The sequence below is a fragment of the Myotis nattereri genome (genome assembly GCF_964212035.1).
Source record: "Myotis nattereri genome assembly, chromosome: 13".
NCBI lineage: Eukaryota > Metazoa > Chordata > Mammalia > Chiroptera > Vespertilionidae > Myotis > Myotis nattereri.
Genome location: NC_138088.1, coordinates 54236823 through 54251078, shown reverse-complemented (window position 1 = coordinate 54251078; position 14256 = coordinate 54236823). Strand labels below are relative to the sequence as shown.

General features: G+C 41.8%; 1 protein-coding gene across 4 annotated transcripts in view; it reads left to right on the top strand.

Moving 5' to 3' along the window:
• The window catches only part of SHTN1 (shootin 1), an 85969-nt gene that overhangs the window by 14133 nt on the left and 57580 nt on the right, over window positions 1-14256 (top strand). For all 4 annotated transcript variants that reach the window (XM_081105382.1, XM_081105381.1, XM_081105379.1 and 1 more), the window contains exon 3: window positions 9288-9348. In XM_081105382.1, coding sequence (XP_080961508.1) covers window positions 9288-9348 — 61 coding nt within the window. The remainder of the gene's footprint in view (window positions 1-9287; window positions 9349-14256) is intronic.

Sequence of the window (14256 nt, the reverse complement as noted above, 5' to 3'; positions counted from 1 at the left end):
TGTGGTTCAAGCTTCTATCAACTCCAGCCTCCAGATGGTGGAGAATAGCAGGCTTGCCACAGTGGGCGCTGCTCTGGGAGATTAACTACCCAGCTAAATGCAGCCAGGCACCAGGCCAAGCAGCTCAAGCCCCCAAGAATTGTACTTTCCCCCAACAGTCAGATTTGGGATTCTGGTGATGGAATTGAAGGCCTGACACATGTACTTTTGGGGTTTAGACATGCTAGATTCTGGAGGGAACTGTTTGGAATTAATCCTGCGTGGTTAGCCCAAATGCCTCCATAAACTTTTCGTCTGCTTACTTCCTCTAAGTATGTAAATAACATACCGGAAGTTGAAAAATACCCAATGTGAAGACGGGGAAGCCTGGTGATGATTTTCAGGGACCCTGGAAGTTTTATTTTTAAACTGTTAAATAATTGAACTCACGTTTACAGACTACTTACCATTTTGACTCTGAACATGTTTATTGAAAATTAGTGAATGTGTGTGTGTGTGTGTGTGTGTGTGTGTGTTCCCTGCAAATTTAGGGAGGGGACAAATGGAAGGGAAGGCTAATTTTTAAAAAAGTAGAAAGCGCCCTAACCAGTTTGGCTCAGTGGATAGAGCATTGGCAGGTGGACTGAAGGGTCCCGGGTTCAATTCTGGTCAAGGGCATGTAACTTGGTTGCGGGCACATCCCCAGTGGGAGCGGATAGTTGGGGTTAGCTGATTGATGTTTCTCTCTCCCTCATCGATGTTTCTAACTCGCTATCCCTCTCCCTTCCTCTCTGTAAAAAATTAATAAAATATATATATATTTTTAAAAAGTAGAAGGACTGAATAGAAAATGAAAAGTAGGAGAGAACAGAACCACCCATTATTGTTTCTCGACATAAATGAAATTTACTTTTCCTTGGATGTCTCCTCCATGGATGTTCCCGGCCCAAGAGGGGAAAAGCAAAACCAGTTGGAAGGGTTAACTCAGAAGAACTCCTTGACTTAACCTAGAAGATACGAGGAGGGGAAGCAAACAGGTGTCTTCATAGGATGGAAAAGGAAGGACATAGAAGAAAATGATTAGCGTAAGAGGAAGAATAAACTTTCTGTTGTCTCTTTTCTTCTTCTTTAATTCTTGCTTACTTGTAGCCCTAGCATTGCCCTAGAGTAGATGTTCTGTAAACTCCTGTGTTGGTGGTGATGATGGTTGTTGAACTGAGAGCCACTTTCTGCAGTGAGGGTTTAAGCGAACCATCTGTTATGCGAGTGGAATCACAGGGAAAATGCATTTGGTAAAAGAAAGGTTATAAATTATCTTAGCCCATCAACTGTTTACACATTTCCCTACACAGAGTATGGCCTAATACTTTTGTCACATCTGTATGCATTATTGACCTGCTTCTGTTCTAATTCTTTAAAAATAACTATTAACAGAAATGGGGAGAAAGGAAGTGAAAGCAGCATGGAATGCTGTGTGCTTGGGTAGAACAAAATAGAGTGGTTTTAAGTTCGCCGCGCACTCTGTTTATCTTCTGTTAAAAGACTAGCAGGCTTATTACTGAAGATTTTCCCCCCAAAAGGGGGGCTGTATTACAAAGGAAGGCAACATATAATAAAAGCCTTTTCTGCAGCATAGAATGAGTAAAAGCAGCTGTAGTTCCGGCTGTGGTAAGCGGAGAACACCATTTTCTCTGGCCACGCACTTTCTTGTGCCTGGCTGGGTGATCTTTGTCTCCTCCGCATCAGCAGGTATACGTGGCCATCCTTGCCTCATGGCCCCAACCCAGAGTTCTGTGAAATCAGTCAAGGACGGGAATCCAAAGGAAGACTCCACTTGCCATAATTAATTTGAAGTGGGGAAATTTTTGCATGAGTGGAAGGGACCCAAAAAATAAATTGCAAGTTATTTCTCCCTTCCACATGTCCACGTTAAGTCTGACTATCTTTGTTGCCAAATCATTAACCTTATCCGTGGGAAGAAACAGTGGGTGCGATTCTTTTGGGTGATATATATATATATTTTAAAAGAGAGTGAAAGGGAGGGGAAGAGACAGAGAGAGAAACATTGATGTGAGAGAGACACATCAATTGGTTGCCTCCCGCATGTGCCCCAACTAGGGTCAGGCATCAAGCCTGCAACTGAGGTATGTGCCTCTGACTGGAACTGAATCCAGGACTCTTCAGTCCACAGGCCAATGCTCTACCCACTGAGCAAACTGGCTACGGTGGGTAAGATCTTTTAAGGCCTTGTTTGGAATCTCTTCTGTTGAGACAGGTGGTAGGTCATGAATCTCCTCAGAGCAGGCGTTGCTTAAAAGGCAGTGTTTATTACTAAGTCACCATGGGTCATGTGCTCTTCTTTATCTCCCTTATCTGATGCTTCAAACAGCCCTGGGCCAGCTCCATTTCCTGAAGAACAGGACCTCAGGGTCCAACAGGCTCAGTCTAGACTCAAACATGTATCTTCTAACCACCACTGTTCTCTTTGAAGCAGGTGAACTTAAGGGAGCTAATTAACTTTTCCACAAAGGGCTCGGTCTTATCCACAATTCTTTATTGTTAGCTCATGAACTTCCCACACGAATTTAATTCCACACGTGATCAGACTCAGTGCTTTCCTGGATCATTTGTCTATCTATTTGTATTTAGAAACTGAACGTTGAGTATCAGATCAATCTATGTCTGTAAAATCCACGAGTGTGGGTGTGTGCATACAGCATTCCTGACATTCCTGCGTTCCAAGGATAAGAGTCGGAGATTTGGGAGGGTGGGCCAAAGTTTTCCTGATCTTTTCCTTTGCAGTGTTCCCTTTTTAAGAAATGTAATGACCCTCATTTTGTGGTTTTTATCATTGTCTTTGAAGGCGTGATCAGAAGAATCTTTTTGAGTTGATAAGGAAAGCTTTTTGAAGGGAAAACTTTGTGTTGAATGGCTTTTGAGTACTGGGGTAGAAGAATGCCCATGAAAGTCCAGTCTACTGAGGGGCACAGGCAAGTTGACAAATAACCGTAAGAAACTGCGATGATAGAAGTGAATGCCTAGGGTTTGGGGGTGGATGGGAAAAGGACAGAAAACACAAGGTTCCTACTCAGTGCCATGTGACATACTCTGTAGCTCATAATGCTTGGCTTAAATGCCACCTACTGTTTTTAAAGTCTCTAATTCTCGTAGGAGCAGAATTAATTGTTTGCTTCTTTGTAATAAAACATCTGAATATTTCTTAGGCACTTATCACATTTTATCAATACAAGTTCATTATTATCAAAATGTCTCGGGTACACATGTATGGGTTGGATTAAAATGTGAACACTTCAGTTTTTTTGTTTTTTATTTCTAACATCAAAGTAAGTGGAGATTTTGGAAAGGGTGCTACTGTCTGTTATTTTTTTTTAAATATATTTTATTGATTTTTTATAGAGAGGAAGGGAGAGAGATAGAGAGAAACATCGATGAGAGAGAAACATCGATCAGCTGCCTCCTGCACATCTCCTACTGGGGATGTGCCCGCAACCCAGGTACATGCCCTTGACCGGAATTGAACCTGGGACCCTTCAGTCAGCAGGCCGACGCTCCATCCACTGAGCCAAACCCGTTTTGGCTACTTTCTGTTATTTTATTTTATTTTATTTTTTCCTAGTTTCTAAAGAATGTTATCAACAGTATGTTAAAAAGCAAGAAAGCCTATCATATTGAAGTCAGCAACCCTTCCCAGACTGTTTTTTTGGGGTAAGGGGAAACAGAGGACTAGTTATTTTGGAATCAACCAAATCAAATGTTTTACTTTGCATGTGAAGCAATCTCCATATTCAAATGTTAGTCATGCTTCTACAATGGAAGGGCATTCTCTAATGACTCACTCAGGATCCTTGTCATGACTGTTTGGGGGTTTTCCTACATGGGGGCGGCAAAGGCTCATGAGCTATGAGTGGAATAGCTTTCAGCTGTCTGAGGCTGGAGGGGGTGTGGGTGGAGTGGGCATATCAAGAAGAAAAAGAAGGAAATCTGTGTAGCAGAAGAATGCCTTTAAACAGTATGCATTGTGTCGAATATTATGAACTGAGATGGAGATTGGAAATGCATACATGTGTAAGTGGCTGCTGAGACGGCGTTTGGCTGGGCTACCGTCACAGTGCATAGGGCCCTTCTGTTAGCTCGCCAGGAACGAAGCATGAAAAGGGAAGGAGGCCGACCCTGTCCAAGATTGACGTTTCAAGCAGCAAGGAAGACGATGCATACTGTTTGCATCTTTGCTTGGTTGTCTGTTGTCAAAGTTTCCTCCTCTCGTGTTAATTTCAGAGGCGAAGGTCCCAAAGTGTTTTATTTAAAAAAAAATAAAAATCAATCAAGAAGCCACGTTTAAAGAGCAAGATGTGCACGCATTATGCTGACTGTTCATGCATAATACATCCACATACATGCAGTTTCTTTAGAGCCGAATGGCAAGTGGTTGTGCCAGAGAGAAAGTAATTACTCCGCAGTTTGAAAGTGAAAACGAGTCTCTTATTAACAGCAATCTATCCAGAAACAAAAGAGCAGGGATCTCCGGGCGGATGACATGTGCTCCCCTCCGACACACAATACCTAGAATGTGGAGAATGCTCCTAAGACAGCGCTCGGGGCAGCCACTACTTTATTGCCTCTGGAACTTGGAGGGGAAAACTTTGAATTGGAAGAAAGAACACCAGCAGAAGGGAGAGAGGCTGAAAGGAATTCCATCCGAGGGGGAATGATTTCACTGATTGTGTTCTTTGAGGATAAGCACAGTGGAGTTCTGGCCAGACTTCCCCAGGTGGAACAATAGAACGGTCGGTGATAATTGAAAAGGACTTGATGGTCCTCTGAGGCCATCGCCCGAGATTCTGAAACAGGTAAAGATGCCCAGTTCCGATGCTTTTAAATATTGGAACTGAACATAGAAAGAGTGGCCTTCCAGAAAAATGAGTAAGAATGGGCTGGGTCGAGGCCTGTTTGCGCTGAGTGGGACAGCCTCTGCTGTATGTTCTGCGGTGCAGCGTTTCTCTCATGATAGGCAGTATTCTTATAAACTGCTTGTTCCATTGTTGATCTTTCCTGGTAGATCCTATGTTTTGTGGGAGCACATTGTCTATTATGTTTCCCACTGTATTCCCCTCCCGCCCCCCCCCCCCCCCCGTGCTTACACAGTGCCTGGCACATGTGGGTGCCCCAATTTGCTCAATGCTTGAGGAAGAAAATAGGGTGGCGTTCATGGATTATAGGCCGTTATGTGCATCGAAGTCTAATTCAGCCAGTGGTAAGGTACTTACCCAGGTATAAGAGTGTCCACCCTGTTGGTGTAGTGCAGCGGTTCTCAACCTGTGGGTCGCGACACCTTTGGGGGTCGAACGACCCTTTCACAGGGGTCACCTAAGACCAACGGGAAACACGTATATAATTACATTGTTTTTGTGATGAATCACTATGCTTTCATTATGTTCAATTTGTAACAATGAAAATACATCCTGCATATCAGATATTTACATGGTGATTCATAACAGTAGCAAAATGACAGTTATGAAGTAGCAACGAAAATAATTTTATGGTTGGGGGTCACCACCACATGAGGAACTGTATTAAAGGGTCGCGGCATTAGGAAGGTGGAGAACCACTGGCTTAAAGCAACCGGTGCCTGTGCTGCTGGTCCTCCCCAGTCCTGGGCTCCAGAGAATCACGGGACACCGTAATTAAGCGACGCGGGCCCACGAACATCTGTTGCTATTGCAAAGTCTTCATGAGCAATTCTCAGACAAAAAAAGAAGCCATTTCTACAAATAGTGCAGCTGCAGGAGCAGGGTAGGGGAAGGGGCAGGGTGGGTGAGGGGTTCCGGTGGGACATAAAGATGAAACATTCGTCCCCAAAGGCCCGCAACCCTTGCTGGCTTCTCTCTGCGGGGACCATGAGAGCAAGGCTACAAGATATTTTCGTGGGTTCACCTGAAATGACGGAATAAGTGGATGTTTGGATTTCTGCTTAGTGAATGGGCCTGTCGCTCATAGTTTGTTCAGCTCTGGGTGAGAATAAGCTGCATTTGCAGCATATGTAGATCCTTCCCCCCTCCCTCCTCCCTCCCCCCCCCCCCCCGCCCCAGCACACACCCCTTTCAGTAATCATAGCAGATGGTGAATTCTGTGGCTGCCAGTTCTGTCCTAATGTGGTTGTAGAAAATAGAAAGCCAGGCCACATGAAGACCCCTGAGAGAACACAGCTGGGGTTGGGGGACAGCGTCTGAATCTGCCAGTGAAGACCCTGGGGTTCGTGCACGGGCACCTCGCTAGACTACAGAAACGGGCCACTCGCAGGTCAGAATACGACTGTGAGGTTGAGACCTGTTACCAAGCAAAGCCCGTCTCCCTGCACCTTTTGAGCAGAGAGCACGGGCATAACGCCTTCCTTGTGGGGCATTGGAGTAAGCCTACCTCGAGTTGCCATGTGTTGCTAAGGACCAGTAAATGGTAGCTGCATTGGTGGTTTGTGTGTGATGACAGTTGGTGACTTTTTAAAAAATTAATATATTTCTATTGATTGCAGAGAGGAAGGGAGAAGGAGGGGGAGAGAGAGAATCATTGATAGGCTGCCTCCTACACGCCCCCTACTGGCGATCGAGCCCACAACCCGGGCATGTGCCCTGACGGAATCGAACCGTGACCTCCTGGTTCATAGGTCGACACTCAACTCATGAGCCAGGCAGTGTTTAGAATTTAAAACACACACACACACACACACACACACACACACACAATAAATGTAGTAAATTTGTTAAGTTGGAACTAGAAACTATATTAGACAATTTTGTTTTCACAAGAAAACCTAGTGAAAGGTGCTGCCCCCTTGTCTGTGGTTTCACTTTCTTAGGTTTCAGTTACGCACGGTCAACCAAGGTCTGAGAATATTAAATGGAAAAGTTCAGAAATAAACGGTTCGTAAGTTCTAAATTGTGTGCCATTCTGAGTAGGACAATAAACTCTTCTGATGTCCCGCTCCATCCCATCTGGGATGAGTCATTCCTTTGTCCAGCGTATCCATGCTGGGCATGCTACCCACACGTGAGTTGCCTAGTGGCTCTCAGATTTATCAGATGGGTTATCAGAGAGTTTGAGAGATTGAGGAAGGGGGGCGGGGAGATAAAGGGAGATACACCACATTAATATAACTTTTACTATATATAGTTATAATTGTTCTATTTTATTATGAGTTATTGTTAATCTCTCACTGTGCCTAATTTATTAATTAAACGTTATCATAGGTATCTATGTATAGGAAAAAACATAGTACATATAGGGTTCACTAATATCCGCAGTTTGAGGCATCTACTGGGGGGTCTTGGTATGTATCCCCCACGGATAAGGGGGGATGCCTTCTCCTTTAAGATAAGGATGTAGTAAACAGCTTTGCTAATTTAGCACTCTGCTTGTTTCGTGTACTCTAGTCAGAGTGGATTTACCCAGTGGTTTTTTTTAAGTTTGTGTTCTTGAGAGACTAAAGAGGAATACTGAATTGTTTGCTTCTCAACTTTATTTTTATTTTAAAGATATTTTAAAAGCACCGAAAAGTGCATAGAATAACACAACAGATATGCAAATACAGAATTAAATTATTTTTTTGAAATTAAATAATAAAGAATGCTGCAGATAAAATTTTTGAATATTGCCTCTGTTGTCCAACCGGAGTCTCCTTCCCCTCCCTATCTTTTCATAAATTTTGTCTGTATATTCTTCTATTTTGTATTTTTATATTTTATATATGCCATATATATCATGAAATATATATATATACATACATAGAGTATAAAAATATCAAGTGTTTGTGTGTTAAGATATCATTTGGTATATATTCCACAATTCCTTTTACTCAACATTATGGCTTTTGATGTTTACCTATGTTGATGCACAGAGCTCCAGGTCATTCATCTTCACTGCGTATTTCACAGTATGGTATATGAGTATACCAAGATTTATTGTTATTATAAATTCTCAGCATGTTTGTATATGTCGTCTTGTACACATTACTAGAGATTCCATTAATAGAATCCTGGAGTAGAACTGCTGAGTCATACATAGGGTGTGTGCATTTTCAATTTTTTTTTTTCCAAAGTAGTTATGCCTGTTGACACTTCCACTAGCAGTAGGTGAGTTTCCAGCTCCTGGTGTTAGACTTTTTCAGTTTTTTGCCAGTCTATTAGATGAGAATATCTCACGATTTTAATTTGAGTTTTTCACATTATCAGTGGCATCATTATTTTTTTTGCCATAGAAATTTGAACTATCCAAAGGCTTGAAATCCCAATATATTTATCTGGCATAGTAGGATTAAAATATAATATAAAGTTGTGTTTTATTCAAATGGTCCTCTTATTAAAGTAATCCACAAGATTAAAATTTTAATTATCACTCTAATAGCTAAACTCACTTTTTAAAGTTTTAGACATTTTGGATAAAAGTCTTTCTAAAAGATTTTGTGAAATTCAGGGTAAAGTGAATTTAGTCCTCATAATGAATATTAGGCTTTTTAAAAACTTCATTAATACCTTCAGGGCCTGTTCAAGTACTAAATAGTTGTTTCTGTAGCAGATATCCTGAAAGGTCCTCATGCTTTAGTAGTTTTTTGGGTGTGTGTTTTGTTTTGTTTTGTTTTTTTTCCTTTTATGGTCTTACCTCCCAAAGACTTTTTGACGAGTCCTCCTACCTTTTAAAAAGAAAAATTGGTTGATGTCAATGACACATGCTCATTGTGGGATATTTTATCTTCTTTCCTTATACATGCTGCCTTCTGTTTAGAACTCTGAGGACACAAAGGTGGGTTTTTTTCTCGAGCGAGAGGCACAGGGCACGTGGCAGCGGTTTATCTTCATGGGGTGGTCACTTCACGTAGTGGTCACTTCCCGTTGTGCGCCGCTGTTCTGGATATTTGAAACCATCCAGTTTCCGGGAACCTGACCTGTGGGTGCGTGGGGTGTCCCCTGGATTTGCAAAATACCTACTTAAGAAGAGGCACAGCTATTCTCTTCAAGAATGAATATATTTCCGCTTAAGGATGTTAAATTGATCGGTTCCGCAGGTGATCAGGAGCAGTAGGTGAGTCATTGTCTTAGAAGGTCCGAGAAAATAGGCCAGATACCGTGGTCCAAACACCAGGCTGGTTGAGCAGTACAAATACTGTGCGACCACTCATGCTTTCTTAAAGGTTTTTAATTTTTGTTTTCTTTTCACAAAATTGCTGTTGTTTATAAGTTTGCTCTTGTATTTCCAGACTTATGATCCAAATTCACTCTTGTTATCTTTTCTCATTTCAGTGTGACAAAATCAGGCAAGAACGAGATGAAGCTGTTAGAAAACTGGAGGAATTTGAGAAAAGTACGTAAGCATTTCAGTGGAGTTGTTACAACACATGGAGCTGTGTTTGGGGATTATGTGGGTAGACCTGTCCCCTATGTTTAGTAACTGATGCCTTGGGCATCCACGAAAGCAAGAACTGTCTTCTCATTTGCCCCCTTGATGCCCTGGCATTACTGTGAATTTTAAAGAAATGGAATGAGTATTAATATTTATTGAGTGTGTTATCATAAAAGACAGTTTGTACTTATTATAAAAAATTTTACTGCGTGCCCAGGACAGTTAAAGGAGAACAAAAATTCCTTGTCATCTAGACTTTTTGAGAAAAAAGTTAGCATTTTGCAGTCTTCCTTCCCTGGTCTTTTATCTGGGTAATATGTGTCTCTATCAAAAATATAGTCATACTTTGCATTTAGCTTTGCAGCTTGCTTGCTTTGGTCAACAATATATCACGGTCATCTCTGCACATCAGTAGAAACGTATTATTAGTTTTAATTGTTGCCCATAGTATTCTGTTATATGATAGTACCATAATTTATTTAAATGTTTCTTCCGTGGTAGATGGATTATATCTGTTTTTTAGTTGTTATAAATAATGCCGTGACAAGTATTCTTATACATACATCTTTACATGATTAGTTCCTTAGGGTATAAAGAAGCAATTCTAGATTCACAGAACGTACACATTTTTAAGAGCTTGAATGTTAGAAATAGGCCTCTCCCCAAGGAAGGTTCTATTCCCATGGAAGTTGTAATACTTTTTCTAAGTGTTCGCTATGCTCATTTTTATGTGATATAAATGTGTTACTGCTTTATCCCCTAAGATAAAACGTATCTGAGGACACTCAGAAGGATCACAAGGAAATATGTCATGGGAACGGGGCCATACCTTTGCAGGGAACATGACCCCAGGTCACCCCTGGAAGCAGGGCCTTTCTCCACTGTTCCACAGATGCTGTACCCGTCAGGCCCTTCGCTTATATCACCGCGTTCACTTGGTAACTTACGTAACAAAACACTGTATTCTCGTTGAATGTAAAACGGCTAGAAAGTGCGGCGTTGCAGTTACATTTCAATAGCCAGTTTATTTCAAGTGTCTGCTGGAACAAAGAAAACGAAATGGTCGATGTTACCTGTCTTTGGAGGCCAGTGTGCTGTGGCAGAAATAACTCCTGTGTGTGAATGTATGGATTACAATCGCGTGGGGTTTTCTCTCCCCTCCCCTCATGCAGGAGTAACGAGACGCCCTTCACTTGGGCTGATGCCCCGTCACATCCGGATTATGCCATTGACCGTGTGACCAATTAAGGTGCTGCATTAATTATGGACCGTGGATTGGCACACTGTGCAATGGGAAGTTCTAGGGCAGTGGTTCTCAACCTGTGGGTCGCGACCCCTTTGGGGGTCGAACGACCCTTTCACAGGGGGCGCCTAAGACCAACGGAAAACACATATATAATGACATATTGTTTTTGTGATGAATCACTATGCTTTCATTATGTTCAATTTGTAACAATGAAAATACATCCTGCATATCAGATATTTACATGACGACTCATAACAGTAGCAAAATGACAGTTATGAAGTAGCAACGAAAATAATTTTATGGTTGGGGGTCACCACCACATGAGGAACTGTATTAAAGGGTCGCGGCATTAGGAAGGTTGAGAACCACTGTTCTAGTGGGACTTTCTTAGTGGGGACCAAGAAAGCTTTAAATATTTTTTAGAAAATTGAGTCTGAAGTTCATTACTTTAAAAAAAAAAAAAGATCTTTTTATTGAGTTTTACAGAGAGAGGAAAGGAGAGGGGAAACATCGATCGGCTGCCTCCTGCGCGCCCCCACCAGGGATGGAGCCTGCAACCCAGGCATGTGCCCTGACCAGGAATCAATCGGGCAACCTCTTGGTGCATGGGTTGATGCTCAATCACTGAGCCACAATGGCCAGGCTGAATGTTGTTTTTTTTAAAACTGTGTCTGTGGTTCATGACTTTTGAACACAGGCTGGAATTTTAGATTTGGAAGGCCGTGAGGCAGTTATCGCCAGTGAAAAGCACCATTCGATGTGAATCCGTGTAGCCCTGGGCGGTATTAGTACAGTTGGGGTGAGTGACCCTGTTCCCTAGGCTGTTCAGGATGAAATGAGATAATCCACGTGCAAAGGGCTCAGCACAGTGCCTGGCTCTCTAGTCAGTGCTCCAGGCGTGTTAGTTGCTGCTACCCCCGTCTCACTGACTGCACCCTCCGGTGCTTGGCTGCCCTTCAGAACTGAGCTCACGTCATTTGCCTTCCGTGAGTTAGTTTCTGGACACGTCTGGTCTCCCCATTTGCACGGCTCTCAGGGAAAGGGTCTTCCGGGGCTGAGTGGAAACTGGCCGCCCTGCAGTGTTTACCTACCAGGCCTAGTTCTTGAAGAAGAGGAAGAGCAGCTGACTGAGGCTCAGAAAAAGCTTTGTTAGGCCAGGAGCAGGAGGGGGAAGCTCTATTCTCCCTGGCTTAGCCTGCTTTTCCCAGCTGGTTTTGGCCATACAGGGATGGGCAAAAGTAGGTTTACAGTCGTTCGTTTGGAAAATGACATGCAGGTCATGATCATTACAACAGCTTTATTAACTCAAAAGAATGTTCTTCGCAACTATAATCCTACTTTTGCCCACCCCGCATTTCCATGCCATTCTTGGCCCTCCACCAGCTCTTCCTGTGCATTTTTCCTGTATTACTACACGAAAATACCACTGCATAGCAAAGCCGTGTTTCCTAGAAAGACAGGCTCCTGTGAAAGTAGAAGGAAAGACAGCCCTTTCGTGAACTCAGGCCACAACCCTAGACTCTTTGCCCAGGTGTAGGGCACACCAGTGTTCCCATACCTGGCGGTTTCCATGGCTGTTTTCTTACTACAATGAAAACCTTCCCACGTAATTCGATGTCGCAGAAGGACTTTCGGTACGTTCACCACCCACACCTCACAGACATCCTGGCATCTAAATACTGTTGAGAGGTGGCTGATGGAGAGGTGTTTAGCTCAGGAAGCAATCTCCTCAGTGGTGTCACCTTTAAATATGACAAATTAGAAGGGAACATAGAAAATTGGAGTCACCTAGAAATAGGTTTAATTGGGTTTTAGCCATTGGACTCTGTCATTTGGGATTTGTTACTTCACTTCTGTGGGCCTCAGCGCTCTCAGATATAAAAATCGCTGTGACAATACCTCCCTCCCAGGGTGGTCATGAGGATTTATGAGAACCTATGTGAAGGGTTTAGCACAAGGCTGGATACAGAGTTGGTTCAATAAATGGTGATGGTGGTTGTTTCCTAAGCAATTCTCCATGGCAGAGAACATTTTTGTAAACAAGTGAACTTAGGTTTGACATATTTTCCCAGTCCTACAAACATGCACAAACATGTTAACCTGCCTTGAATATAGCAGTGCGCTAAGTGCAAGAGAGTCAGACAGGAGCGAAACAAAAATCTCTGCTCTAATGCTCAGCTGGTAAAAGACAAACACAAATTTTTTTTAAAAAACCCAGGTTCCCTACACTGTGATGTATTCTGTAATGCCAAGTGTGTACAGGCGTGTTTGGGGGTCATGGAAGAGGAGAAACAAACTTTGCTAATTCAACTCAACTCGATAGAAGCAATAATTGATGTATTTTTAGGTCACACTTTTGAGTTCTCCGAGTCATTAGAAAAACTTTTATTGTGGAAAATGTCAAGCTTATACAAAAGTGAGGAAATAGTATAACGAACCACCGTGTACCCAACATGTTACCAACTCATGGCCAATCTTCTTTCTTCTGTGTATCCACTCACCCACGCTCATTGACCTCAGATTATTTTGAAACTAAGTCTGGTCATCATATCTTTTATCTGTACATATTTCAGTAAGCATTTCCAAAATACTAGGATTTTTAAAACATAGCTGGAGTGATAGGGTCATTTTATTTTAAAGCTCATCCTTTTTGTTTTTTTAAACCTTCATGTCATTCAAATTATTGGTGGTGTAGGTGCAGTGGTCATGGATTGTGGATATTGTGAGACAAGCCTGGATTTAGGACCATAGGCAAATCATTAAATGAAGAATCAGAGAGTTTTAAAACGTTTATCCTCTGAAAGGTGCAAATAAATTTGTATGTTAAAAAAAGTTTTTGTGTCATGTGACGTGACTTGTGGTTTTGTCAGTAGGGTCCTACTTCTTAAAGGGATAAATGCTCTTTGAAGTATTTCCTCCCTTTGAATCTAGGAAATTGCTAAGAAGGGTTCTCTGATACCAGTTTAGCACTGGGATATTATTTTAGACTAAAAATTAAAGCACGATTTTTAATTTGTGCTGTTCCCTCTTAAAGGAAGAAGTAAAAACCCTACATGCATGATGGAGTATTCCATAGCAGAACTGGAGAAAATGTGGGCTAGCGCTACCTCGCTAAGTTTGTCAAGTTAAATTATAGGGAAGCTTTTTACAAAATGTTTAGAAAATGCGTGTTGTTATTTCTTTTTGCTAGGCCTAAACCTTATGACTGTGGAATAATTTTTCTTACTCTTCCCAGGAGCAAGAATGTTACTGAATAAAAAGCCAAATTCCTATGAAACATGCAGAGTGTTTATGTTTTTGTTATGATAGTGGAAATACCAGATTGTGGCAGAAGATGTCAAGTAGTTAAGGGCTAAAAATTCAAAGTAATATTTGATGTTGTAAAAAAAAATTGTATAGGTTTCTTTTCTCTTTCCTCTACATTTTTTGAAGAACCTACCTTGTAAATATAGTGATAAAGTGCCAGGAATATTAGGATTTTAAGGAAATAATAGAGCCCATTATTTAAACTACAATATAAAAGGCAATTATATTGATGAAGAGCTACATGGGCTTTGTGTGTGTGAATAAACTTGGTCTGTGTTCAGCTTCTATTTGTTCTTCTGGCATAAACACATATTGTG